This window comes from Pseudopodoces humilis, chromosome 2 (assembly GCF_049639895.1).
Source record: "Pseudopodoces humilis isolate 2021_Gansu_Grassland_sample_001 chromosome 2, ASM4963989v1, whole genome shotgun sequence".
In the NCBI taxonomy this organism is placed as follows: Eukaryota; Metazoa; Chordata; class Aves; order Passeriformes; family Paridae; genus Pseudopodoces; species Pseudopodoces humilis.
This window is the reverse complement of record NC_142201.1, coordinates 65,560,632-65,573,303: the sequence shown is the minus strand read 5'-3', so window position 1 is coordinate 65,573,303 and position 12,672 is coordinate 65,560,632. Positions and strand designations below refer to the sequence as shown.

At 36.9% G+C, this 12,672-nt stretch overlaps 1 protein-coding gene across 2 annotated transcripts in view; it reads right to left on the bottom strand.

Annotated features, from left to right (window-relative positions):
* Positions 1–252: 252 nt before the first annotated feature.
* DCLK1 (doublecortin like kinase 1) overlaps positions 253–12,672 on the bottom strand; it is a 230,013-nt gene continuing 217,593 nt past the window's right edge. Inside the window, exons 17-18 of one of the 2 annotated variants that reach the window (XM_005516310.3) lie at positions 10,329–10,402; positions 253–1,668 (exon numbers count right to left, since the gene is read on the bottom strand). In XM_005516310.3, the coding sequence (XP_005516367.1) occupies positions 1,611–1,668; positions 10,329–10,402 (132 nt within the window). In that variant the 3' untranslated portion in view covers positions 253–1,610. The remainder of the gene's footprint in view (positions 1,669–10,328; positions 10,403–12,672) is intronic. The other variant, XM_088050942.1, reaches the window with a different exon arrangement.

Sequence of the window (12,672 nt, the reverse complement as noted above, 5' to 3'; positions counted from 1 at the left end):
CCCAGAAAGCTGAGACAATCTGCATGTCATTTTGGGTAGTATATTGATACTTCTGGCTGTGTAATAGGAAAGGAAAGGGAAGGAAGAAAGAAAGAGATAAAGGGCAAGGTTGGAGGAAGATAAAGAGTGAGAGAAAGAGAGAGAGAAAGAGAGAAAGAGGAAACCACATGTGACTTTTAAAAAACACTGTGAGAAAACTAGCTTTGAAGGAGAAAATTCCATTTTTATATGATCAATAAAAGAAACTATAAATTTCACAATGTTTTTTATTTTAGAACATGATTTTGAAAGTTTCTTCTTTCATTCAAGTGAAATTCTGAGCTTTTTTTTTTTTTTTAATCATCACATCTGAAGCAAAAGTCTACAGACTATATTATTTCTGTGGAAGCCAACTTTATGATAATGGTCAAATAAAAAGCTATAAAGTTGCCTTGAGGTTTTAACAAACCAGTAATATATATATACTCTGTGTAAATGCCCATTTTATTAAATATTACAAATAAAACTGGTGAATCATTTTTAGTTTCTCCATTCTAAAGACAAAACTTTTGCTAATTCAATTTAGGCTTTACATACATATTAAATGACTTGTATTTTCCCCCATTTAGAAGTAGTCTAGCTATTTAAAGGGTAATGCTCGTTAGTGTTAATCTTTTTAAATGGCTCTGCTGGAATAACCAGGTCATGCCAAGAGGATGCCTGTACATTCCTGAATGTGATGCAAAGGAACCAGGAATTTCTCAACTAGATCATTACATACTATTACATGACAGAAAGTGTCCTCAAGCAATTTCCCAAAACACGACATTATCATTAGCAGCAAACTATATGGAAGCAACCTTTTGTAGCCATCATCATGTTATCTTCTGTAAACCATGAGAATGCCCTAAATGAATTTCCCGTTTAACCCTGCATCATATCCTCCAATACCAGTCACTCTGTGTGGAAGTACGATGCAGGTTTGGAATGAGCTGCTGCAGAAGATACCATTAGTTTAATTTTATTTTCAGTTTTAAGCCTGTATTTATAATTCCTAAGCAGTAGTACATTTGATATATTTTTGGCCAGAAATAGGCAAGGAACTTCAGGATACTATAAAAGATATGTGCGTATAAAAGCAAAAAAGCCAGAATAAGACCCTAATATGGGTTGTCAAGATTCAAGGTGATCATTTACTCAGAGGGTTAACATGTGCTAAAATTACATACTGCAGTTCCTAGCTCCACTGATGAAAACATTCACTGCTTCTATCTTTAAATAAAAAAGCAAAATAGCCTTAACCCTTTGAGGATCTTATTAGCAGCAAGTCGCAATCTAAACAGAGAACAAGTATTTCAATCAATTAGGAAATTATTCTTACAAAGATTCTGTGAGCACCCTTTTGTGTTCCACCATCCCAGCGTTTACTGCTGGATAGATCAGCTGTATTCACTCCACACAGGCCTGAAGTAGTTTCAGGGTCTCAAAGGGTTAAAGCCAAGACTTTTGAGAAAAAGTGTTTTATTAAAAGGGTGAGTTAGGTGAGCGAACAGTCTCGGATGAACTTGGTGAATAGTCTTCCGATTCGGAGTTGAGTTCGGGTGGAGCCTGCTGAGCCTTATAACGTCCCCTCACATCCTGGTTGCGTCTTCGTCGGAAAACCTGCCTCTCCTTATCAAGAGCGGTGGTCTGGCAGGGGCATAAAATGAGAATAAATGAAATTAGGCTGTGTGTGAAATGCAAAGATAATGAAAACCATGAGGTTTTATGTGGCCTGCGAATACCAGGGATAATAAATGTACAGACCAAATTAAGCCTGCTCTGTCTCAGTCAGGTCTGAAAGGTTGAGCCCACAACATAGCTAAATGCTTTAAAAAGTGCATTTCCCAAACCTTAAGAGGTAGCGTGACATCATCAAGCAGATACAGTGCCATATATATGGATGCCATATGTTCTACTTCTGGATGTTATTAATTTCATCCTTTAACAGGATCAAATTTCAAGCCAAATACCAAGTGACCTTCCCCCCACCCTTCTCAAAGTATAAATCTGTTTCTACAGGCAAGGCAGAGATGTACACTTGTCTTTGATTTGACCTAATGAAGGCTGATACACACTCACCCATGTTCAAGTCAGTGCAATCAGCTAACAAAGATGGATTGTGATGAAGTTGTCAGACAAGAGAGAAAAACAAACACCGAAGGGAGCTAGCCCAGCTCCTTGAAACATCATGCCGCTCAATGGATGTTCTTAGGGAGAACGCTGAAGAGCTCTGACGGAAAGACCTGTTTAGCCTGACCACACTGTCTCTTCCTGTTAACCAAGGTCTAGTGAATTCAATATTCTGCTAATTGTATCCACGTCTAGATAAGGTGTGCAGGAATGTGAAAATGCAATATTTACCTGATGGGCATTATTTTTTGATCATTCTGCTATTTATTGAGAATGCGATTCTTATTAAGATGGCTGTAACTTCTAGCCACCTTCTTTCTTCTGCTTTTCTGGCATATTTATGAGGTGAAACTTCAACCCAAGTAAGGGTAGCCCTAGTTTGACTTTCAGTTTCAAGCACAGGCCTGGGTTTTGCTGTCTCCTTGATTATGGGATCTTAGACTGCAGTCCCTGAAATCATTGTAAAATTATAAATTCACAGGATGGCCTTGATTCAGCAAGAGCACTTTGACACATGGTTAGCTGCTTCTGAAGCAGGGCTGTCCCCTTAAATCCTATGCCACGACTGTTTTGAAAAAAGCAAAACAGGAAAAGGCAGGTGACTAGTAAGATGACATACAAAATGCAACCAAGTATCTAATCATGGCACTGGAAGCAAAGATAACTTTGAGAACTGAATAGGTTTCACTCAAAAGGCTTGTAAAATTTGTCCCTATAATGAAAAGGTCTATTTAAAGGAATGCAGCCAAAAGGTTATTCTGCTTCAAAGGCTTTACTGTGTTCTCTTAAGATATGCATGACTGATTTCTCTAGAAAATTTACCACTTACAGTGTGAGCCTCATAGGAGAGCAGAAATGTATTTATAGCCAACATAGTTTTGAGACTAAAATGAAAACTAAATCCATCATACTGGTGCAGAATAGCATTATAGCAATCCATGCTTTCAAATAATGCAACCAGCATTCAATAATGATGTAACAGAGACAGAAAGATGGACAGGAGTACAGAACTACTATAGCAAATGGATTTAGTTTGGCTATATTGCTGAACTATTATTTTTGTGTCCAGAAATATTTTTCTGTCTCCTATATAGTGCTACTTTAAAAGGGTAAAATGTTCCACTTTGATAAGTTCATCCCTATATTTTAAATGATAATTGCTACAAAATCCAACACTTTTCATCTGCCAATTTTTTTTTTTTTTTTTTTTTTTTTGTTTACTGCTATCTTTTGGTTAAGAGAGCTAATTAGTATTTTCTATGCCTTCTATCTTTCTTAGCCTTGAACCAATTCAGTTTTTGATTATTTTTAATGTGAAACAGAAGAATACCAAGATCTTTTACACACAGTGAATATACCGCTTACAGTATGTAATTTTGTGTGAAAATTGAAAAGAATGGCATATATTACCCCTCTATAAAATACAGATTTCCATTTAAAGGATATTTTTTTATGCTTACAGGAAATAAGCATTTATTTAAAGTTTAAACCACATCACATCATCCTGTCGTAATAGATACTCTCCCCTGAGAAACTTAAACATTTCTTGTTGAATAAATAAAAATCCTTGTATTAAATTCAGAATTTATTTTTAAAACCTACTACATGAGAATGGCAAATGTATATGTAAAATCTGAAGGTATTTAAATTTAGATAACTTACACATAAGGGAAAGTATAAGAAAATAGTTTTTTTAGGATATTGCTTTTTATAAACAACAAAGATAACTAGGTACCAGGACATCTTTTAAAAGATGTCTTTAAAAATAAACGAAAGATATTATCTTTCTATGATCGTTGGAAAAGCTTTAGAGACTCGTCTTTAAATCTGCTTAAATATACATAAAGTCACTTCCTCCCTCAATAATAAAAGATATTAAGCTAAAACTCCCTGACTGTCTCACCTAATCTAGCACCCTATGGTGCTCTAGTTCGTCAGGCCAAAACCATATATTGTTTTGTTTTTCTTTCCTAACCCTTCAGAAACTTCCTGAGATATTTTGTGACTGTTTTTCTTTACATTTTTATCCAGTGTTTGGCCTGGATTGATCTAATTGTTCTTAGTAAAGACATACTTTCAGAGTCCGGGGCATTATTGCGGTTTCTCTCCTGGGCTGAGAGACATCCAGCACATTTCTCACCCAAAAAGCTTATTGAATAAAAAGTTACAAAGTCACAGAGAGTCAAAGAGGTCAGTATTTATCTAGTGAAAGCGAAAATACACAGGTCATATTCTAATGTTTAGTGTTTACCACGTCAGAACTACGAAATGGGGCACTTCTGGCAACAGAGTGTTCAGTCCTTGCAGAACTTCCAAGAACAGGGTTATTTTCTCCAATTTTCCGATGACATTTGACACTTCCAGTGTGTAATACACTGCTGATGGTATTGTGGCTCTGCATTCTGCAAAAATGCTATTTTTCACTTAATGATGTCGTGGTTACTTTTTACTTGAAAAGAATTTCAAAATATGATAGTTCCATCCTTTGGAATGCAGAGAAGATGGTAAGATAGATACAAATGAGTATTGACTGCATGTGTTTTGTAAGTGTCATTTTCACCTCCTGTATTTTCTTGTGGACATGGACATACTCCAAAAATCAGCTTTTTCATTATTATTGATGTTTTTGTAACAAAGGCCTCTTATACACATTGCCTTGGTTTAACAGATGCACTCTTTCACCTGCTGTTCATCTGGGTGGTTCACCGGTGCATGAACCAGTCCATTATGGATTTCCAGGACATTTCTACTTCAAGCTACCCTTTCAATGAATAATAGGAGGATCTGAAGTGCACTTATGCTTCACAGGGCTGCAAATCCCATATTTTCATTATCACATTTTGACATTTTATTTTTCCCGGCTCTAGGTTAGAGACTGAAAACTTTGAGCACTATATGAGAGTAATGGCAACTAAAATGCAGGCACCATTCTTATTTAAGACATGCAGCTGCCCTCCTGCAATCCGTATGAGAAAATGTAGAGCTTCTTATCCAGCAGAAGATAAGTGGATTGCCTCTAATAATTTGGTGGTGATAGGTCTGAAGTACTTCATTAAGCACTAATGTATTTTGCATCAATATTTAGTAATCCTGACATCCAGTACCAAATGGTTACCAAGCCATTTTTGGAAATGCATTTAATTTGTATTACCAGAGCATTATTTTAAAATATAATTTTTTCTGTCATTGACATATTTCTCCAGGATTTTTTCTTAAAGAGTGTCTTCATTCTGATTTCTACCACTTGAAATTACAGGAATCCTGAGACATGCAATTTTATTTTTTATCTTGGAAAACACTTCACTATGTATTTATGAACAGATTTTCAAAAACTACAACTGCTTTGATATATGTGGTGGATTTGCAATGGGAAAAGCCTTATTTTAGCTGTGGGCTGATATTTTCTGTCAGGCCAGTAATTACTGGATTAAAGAAACTGAATTTTATGAAAGTTAGCAGTGACTGTTATTCTTTTCACTTGTCTTAATTTACTGCTGGCCACCAAGTATAGATATATATTAGTTTCATTAATAAGAGAACATTAATGTGCATTTTGCCTCTTAGTCCATACATTATTCATACCAGCTAGGAGACTAAACTGGGGATGCAGCTGTTCACGCATTAATCTAAGAAACCCTTCCCTTCCCTCGCTTTTATTCTGCAGGAGCATACTTGCAATTTGTTAGCAATTTTTGTGAAGCTTTGTTTAGCGTGTGGAATTAGATGAATATATGTATTGAAACACTGGTATTTTTCTCCAAGTACATCCTTTTATATCCACAGTTTTATACACACAGTCAAATGCTCTCACTCAGATAAGTTTATCTTATTTCTTTAAACTTCTGGCTAGTGACCTTTATACATGAAAAGATTTCCTTGCTCTAAAAATGACCATTAAACATTGCTTGTGGTACAAGCCAGGCAGCCCTTCAGTCTCATATTTTATTTAATTTATTTTCCATGGGTTTCTCAGGTTATATATATATATATATATATATATTTATATATACACAATATATATTCATATATATATATATATATAAGTGTGATTGATTAATGAATCAAGACACTTTTTTGAGAGTACTTCATACTTAGCAATGCACCTCAGTCCAGGAGCAAGACACTCATGGTATTTTTAGACCCTCAGGCACAAGGTATAACTAAGTCAAGTTACACGGTGATTTGGAGACGTGCAAATGACCACATCGAGTCATTTTTCGAGTGGATTTGAACCCAGACCTCCAAATACAAAAGCACAATGCTTTAGCACACCATGTAACTTCTGGCATGAAATTTAGCTAAAATGAAAGTAAAAAAGAAAGAAAACCAAATCAATGCTTTGTACTGTATTAGTAAGTGAACACAAAGACAAGTATTCTATATACATAACTGTTGAATTCATATTGCTGTATTTAAGTTTGTGTTTACTCTTTGACATCCCCCTTTTTAGAGACACGATTCCTCAGCTGGTTTCAATTACATGTGGAAGAGAGTTAGTGCCAAGTTGTTTGCATGAGTAAATTTTATTTATAGTTTGTAAATCAGTTGTGGTTTTTTTACTCAAAGACTGGGAGAAGAGATTGTAAATTATTTTAGGTATTTGCCTGTTATTTACCAGTATTCAGTTTACAGAAGGTTTTATGTTATTCAAAATGGCAATTTACAGATAGCAAGACTGAATCCCAGCTTCCTTGTCCCATCATCAAGATGTCTGGTTGTAACTTTTGACTTGAAAGTGTGTTGTATCCACTTGGGACAGGTGTAAGTAACTCAACAGATACAAAATAACGTGAACTAGGAACCAAACACAGAGGATGGAATTATGGGTTTTCAAATGAGCTATTTAGATATATTTTTAACTGTGATAGTGAGAACTGTATTTTAAAAATCTAGTATTTATGAATTTAATATTGACCAGATTGATAATTTTGTTAAGCATCTAGTATAACTCATCTCCTTTCTATTGTCATTATATAGATAGATCATTAATGACTTTTCCATACACTTCCTGGATAATATTTTACCCATTTTGCTTTTCTAGGTGTCTTGGACATATAGAAAATAACATATCCTAATATTCTATACTAATATAATACATATACTAATACACAGACTGATATTTTCTACTAATACTCTGTTGGATGCAACCACTCTGTGCTCCTTTGATACTCTGAATCAGCCCAATCTTCAGGGTTTTAACTGGAACCTACAAGACTTGTCCCCTACTGATGCTGCTTTGGCCTTTACCGCACCTCTGACTGCATGGCTGATATTCCAACAATATTTGGTGGATTGGCTTTAAAGCATGTATTAGTCTGGGGTGCAAATGATTTTACTGATTTCGTCCCTATGTTTTCCCTGATCCTCATATTCAAGGAACTGTGAAAGATTTTCCAGACATTATAGCTCATGCCAGCTACAACAACTCCTGCTGTATCTAAAAAAACATGTCACTTCTGCATGTATTATCTCACTGGAAGGGAATAAAAGAGGATGCAGAATACATTCAGAAAAAACAGGATTTTGAAGGACTTTGAAAACAGAAGTCTTTTAGGCAGAGAAAGGACAAGGTTTTCTGGCTGTTGAAGGAGGAAATTGTGCAATTTTAAAAGTATTTTAGAAGACTTCTAGAAACTACAGATAGAAACAAAAATAGGGACGCAGAAGAACCGAGTAGTTTAACACTAACAAAGGGAGCATTACATTTTCCTTGAGACATGGTTTCATTTTTCGCTGTACTTGTGAATTCAGAATAATTTTCATGTGCCTGTGATAAATTATTTGTTTTATAGACATGAATTGATGAACCTTTTCATATGTTTTGCATCTGCACTACTAAAAACTAAACACTTTCTACATCAAAATGGTTTTATTTAGACTAAAACTTTGGTCACCACAGCAGCTGCATGTTTCTGGGAGATGAGAGAGGCCCAAACACAGGGCAGTGCTCGGGCCACTGTACCCCCTTGCAGAGGATTTCCTAATTAAGCATCCACGCCTAGAAGCCCTGATCTCCCAATTTGCCTTTCCACACTAGGTGCACAGTTTAGAAAGCCTTAATTATAAACACTGTTGTTACTGCCCCCAGCTGGAAAACAGAGCAGTTTATGTGTGAATAAGAGAGATTATCGCCCATCTGCTCCAGCCCATTATTCAGGGTTGTGTCATTTTGTATGCTGATGGCAGCCATTACTAGTGCTTTAGTCAAATGACCTTTTTTTTTTTTATATAGCTTTATTTATTTACCAAGTTGCAGACTTAGAGCCTTCCCCCGACCTCTTCAAAATGCATATGGTTCGTTTCAAAACATGGGCAATGCAGTTAAACTGAGTCAAGGCCAATCTGAGATGTCCACTTGTCTCACAGGCTCCTGCTTCTGGTGATCTGCTCCCCCAGAAGCAGGGTTTTTAAAAGAGCCAAATATTGTGTATAGCAAATGGAAGGACTTTCTTTGCTTGCTATTTTTTTAAAATGTAAAATAAAAAATGTAAATCAGAAAAAGTGTGTAAACTGACCGTGGACAGCAATTAAACTCAAGGAAGATAAATAAAGCTCATGTGATCTTCCCCACCATTTTACAGAACAGGCATTAAATTTGCAACTCTTCGTTAAAGTTCTGCTTGACAGAAAATGCTGTCTTTCCTACTTCGGCAGAAAATTCCTCTAATACTATCAAACCCACAGTCATCTAAAGCTGGGCGCTCAGGTCCCATTCCCCCTTCTCCAAAACCAAGGAGCACGAAGGAGGATGCCAAGTGAAAGGACAGATCAGCAGGTTTTGCTCTGCCCTTGCAGGTCACAGTGGATTTGCAGCCACCACCACAAGTGCGATAGGGTGGAACTAGATGAATTAATTACAGGTACTGCTGCACACTCCAGCACCTGGAGTGAAAGTCTTTCTCAATTTTTGCTAGCCAGCGTTCTGCTCATGAATTGGATTGACTTTTCTACTTTTTGCCTGAAAAATAGGCTTAGTTTTGGGTTTGAGTTTGTTTTGTTTTTCTTTCCCCAGAACATCCATGTCAGAAACTACTTAGCCCTCAGTGTGCGCTCAGGGAACCGTTAGGTTTTATGGAAAGCGTGCTGTAGCCCGATCCATGCACTTGGTGAAATGATCCAGGGTGGGAGTGTTACTTTACTGGAAACACTCACAGTGACCATCTCTGCTGTTTTGCTAAGGTGGTTACTTTGCTGAGGTTTTACAAACCCCTCACAGACAAGTTTTTAAAGGCAGTGTTAGAAAACACAGATTTCACAGTAAGCTTACAAAAATTTCTCCAGCTATCAAAATGTAGGTCTTGTGAGTAATAAGGAAAAGGACAGCAAGTAACCACTTGATAGAAATTCCAGAGCCCTGGCTTTATTGAGGAGGCGTGTGGGCCTCTTGTGGGCTATCAGACCTGGAACCCTCCTTGCCCCCACTCCAGAATAAGCCCCTCCCTCCCAGAGCCCCATTTTATCATACAGGTTAAGGCAGCTAACGCAACCCTGGCACAGTTACACAATGAAGAAAAATATATCCAAGAGACTCATGCAATATTTAAAAAAAAAAAAAAAACAAATCAAAATAAATAGGTATCAGAAGGGTTTTAAAAAGAAAAGAGAAGGAATGCATTGTTAGAAACACAAGCTTACCAGCACATACAATGCATTGTATTTCAGTGAACTTGGGAGAGTTTCTATGCCCGCATTATGCAAATGCATTGTTCAATCTAAGGTAAGGATTGTGTTTAGTGGGTTTAAAATGACAGTATATAGCTCCACATCTTGCATGGAAAAAGAGGAAAATATATGCTGAGAGCCTGTTGCTGCTCCGTGTGTTTTGAAACAGGAGCACAGGGGAAGCAGATGCCTTAACAAGCAGAAGGGAGGGGGAGGGTGCGTACTTCAGCATATCTGTAGATTTTCTATATACACTGTCCTTTTAACTATAGGGGAGATTGATACTGAGCATGTGCGATGAAGAGAAAGCTGGCAATGTGGGTGTGAGGGATGGGTGAAGAAAGGGAATGAGGGGGTGTGGCATCTCAATCAAGATTAAAACGAAACTGATAAAGCAGCATATGGACCGGATAACAAATCAAAAAGCATGTTTATCCACTGAAGGAACTGGTTAATGGAGACTGCCAGCACGTTGCCATGGAAACACTGACTGTTGGCGCTGCACCATCTCATACCTTATCCAATACATTCCTGGTTGTTGGTAGTAGTCCAAAGACCCTGATCTCTTGATGGTAAACCCGTGGTCCAGCTGAGCAGAGAGAAATGGGGCAACTCAGTGGATCGACATTAGGCTAGAGAATTCAGACTCCAGAGCAAGCTGTTCCTTATTTAGTGCATATTTACTGTTTTCACTTTCACTCTTATCTAACATCCTAAAGCTACGTACCGCAGAAGAAAAAGGAAAAAAAAAAAAAAGGTAAAGAAATAAAAGAAAAAGATACTAATTCTAGATTTGGTCTTGCCAAATTAGAAGCCAATTTATTTGAACTAAAATGGAGTTTGCGAATAGGTTAGTTAATGCATAATGCATTCATTTAAAAGTCTGAAATATCTCGTTACCACCAAAGACAGCAGTGCCCTTTTAAGTTGCACATACCAGTAATAGAATGTTATCTTTTGCAATTAAACTGAGAAGTTTAATAATAATAATTAAAAATAAATTAAATGCAGTGCAACCATCACAAGGAGCAGGCTAGACAGACTACACAAGGCTTAAATTAGACTGCTTCATAATCATGGAATGTGTAAAGATGAAAAGAATCAGGTTTTGATACCCCATCAATCATGGTAATTCATTTCTAAAAATGCGTTAACCTTGGAGAGTAGGACTACTCAGAGCCATGAATAACATTGTTTATCATTTCAGCTTACACCTCATGCTCAAAAAGATAACAGTACAAAACTATTTGGTTTAAAATTGCACCAATTAAAGTCAAAATGGAAATGAACTTAACATTGTGTCCAGGAAATTGTGCTGATATTACTTAAGGAATACAGATCTTTCAAGTTTGGTTTATCATTAGCAAAATCATGTGCATAGGAACAAAGAAAATATGTTCTCTTCCCTAGCCGTTCTGTGCTGTACTAACAGACGGTGGAAACATAATTTAGCCAAATTACATAAAATGTTGGGGGAAAAAAGTCTTGATGGAGATACTCTGGCTGCTCTAAAACTATTGCAATGATTTTCAGATTTTTGCTCTGTGAAGGGAAAAGGCCATTTTGTCCTTCAGTAAGAGTGCGGCATCTATTTCCAATACTGATAGTTTCTAATTCTAAATTCAGAAAAGCAGTTCAATGCATTTCCAGGTACTAACCACTTCAAGGGGAGTTAGAAACTAACTGCAAATTTAACTTTTTCTTGATGACTCCCCTGAAAGTGTAGAATTTAATAATTTATTCTATTTTGTTTAAAGAATGCCTCTTTCATCTTATTTAGAATTATTTAAAGGATGTTTCCTGTTTAAAACCATGGGAACCTTGTACCTAGAGTTAAATTTGTGTTGGCTTAACTACGCTGGTCTGCTATTGCCATCTACTGGCTTCCTTGTATGCTGCACATAAAACACACAAAAGGGATGTTTTCCTAAAAAGCAGATCAAAAATATTCCCCTAAAATCGAATAGCCAAAAAATAATGCAGAGAAAATGGGGAGAATCGCTCCCTAACAAGACCTGAAACTATTTTGGTGGTGTGGAAATCCTGCCATGAGAAACCCAACTGTGGACAAGGACCCCAGGACAACACAGACAACAGATGTGAAGGGATAGCTGAGACACAGGTTCAGCTTTAAGACTTTAAGCAAAACTTACAGGCCAGGCTTGGCTTCTCCTCCACACCACCCAAGAAATCCATGGCTAAAAATTGCACTTGGTGTTGGTGATTTTATTTTAAAACCAGCAGAATGCAGGACAATGACCCACACGCTGCCTGCCCATTGCCAGGGTCCTCAGCCCAGGACCCTGTAAGCAGAAGAGAGCTGCACCAACTTTCTAAGCAGCTTTTCTCCTTTTCTGTTCTACTTGTTGTTTACTCTGCATCTCCAGCTGGAGTTTATTCCCATTGCCAAGACAGAGACCTCATACAACCTTAACAGCAGATTAGCATTAGTCTTTTTCTCTGTCTTAACAATGGCAAAAGTGCAAGCACCAAAGTGATGACATACAGGCTAAGATTTAACACTTCAGACAAGGACATATATTAAACGATGCTCGGTTCATACAAGGAATTACAGCACACCTTTGGATTGCAGAAGCATTCTCAAAAAGAGATTTGTGTTCATAACTGCAATAGCCACTGTTACTGAAGCCCAGAGGGTAAAGCCACAAGGGTGCTTTTTTTTTTTTTTTTTTTTTGTGGCCAAACCAAAATAAAAGGAATTGACATCCTTGAAGAACTGAAGAATGAAATCTACCCCTAAATTTTAAAAATTCTATTTAATACAAGTCTGGTTTTATGTTTTTACTGCAGTACCTTTTATAAACACCATCACAGAACTAAAAAATACTGCTCCTATTG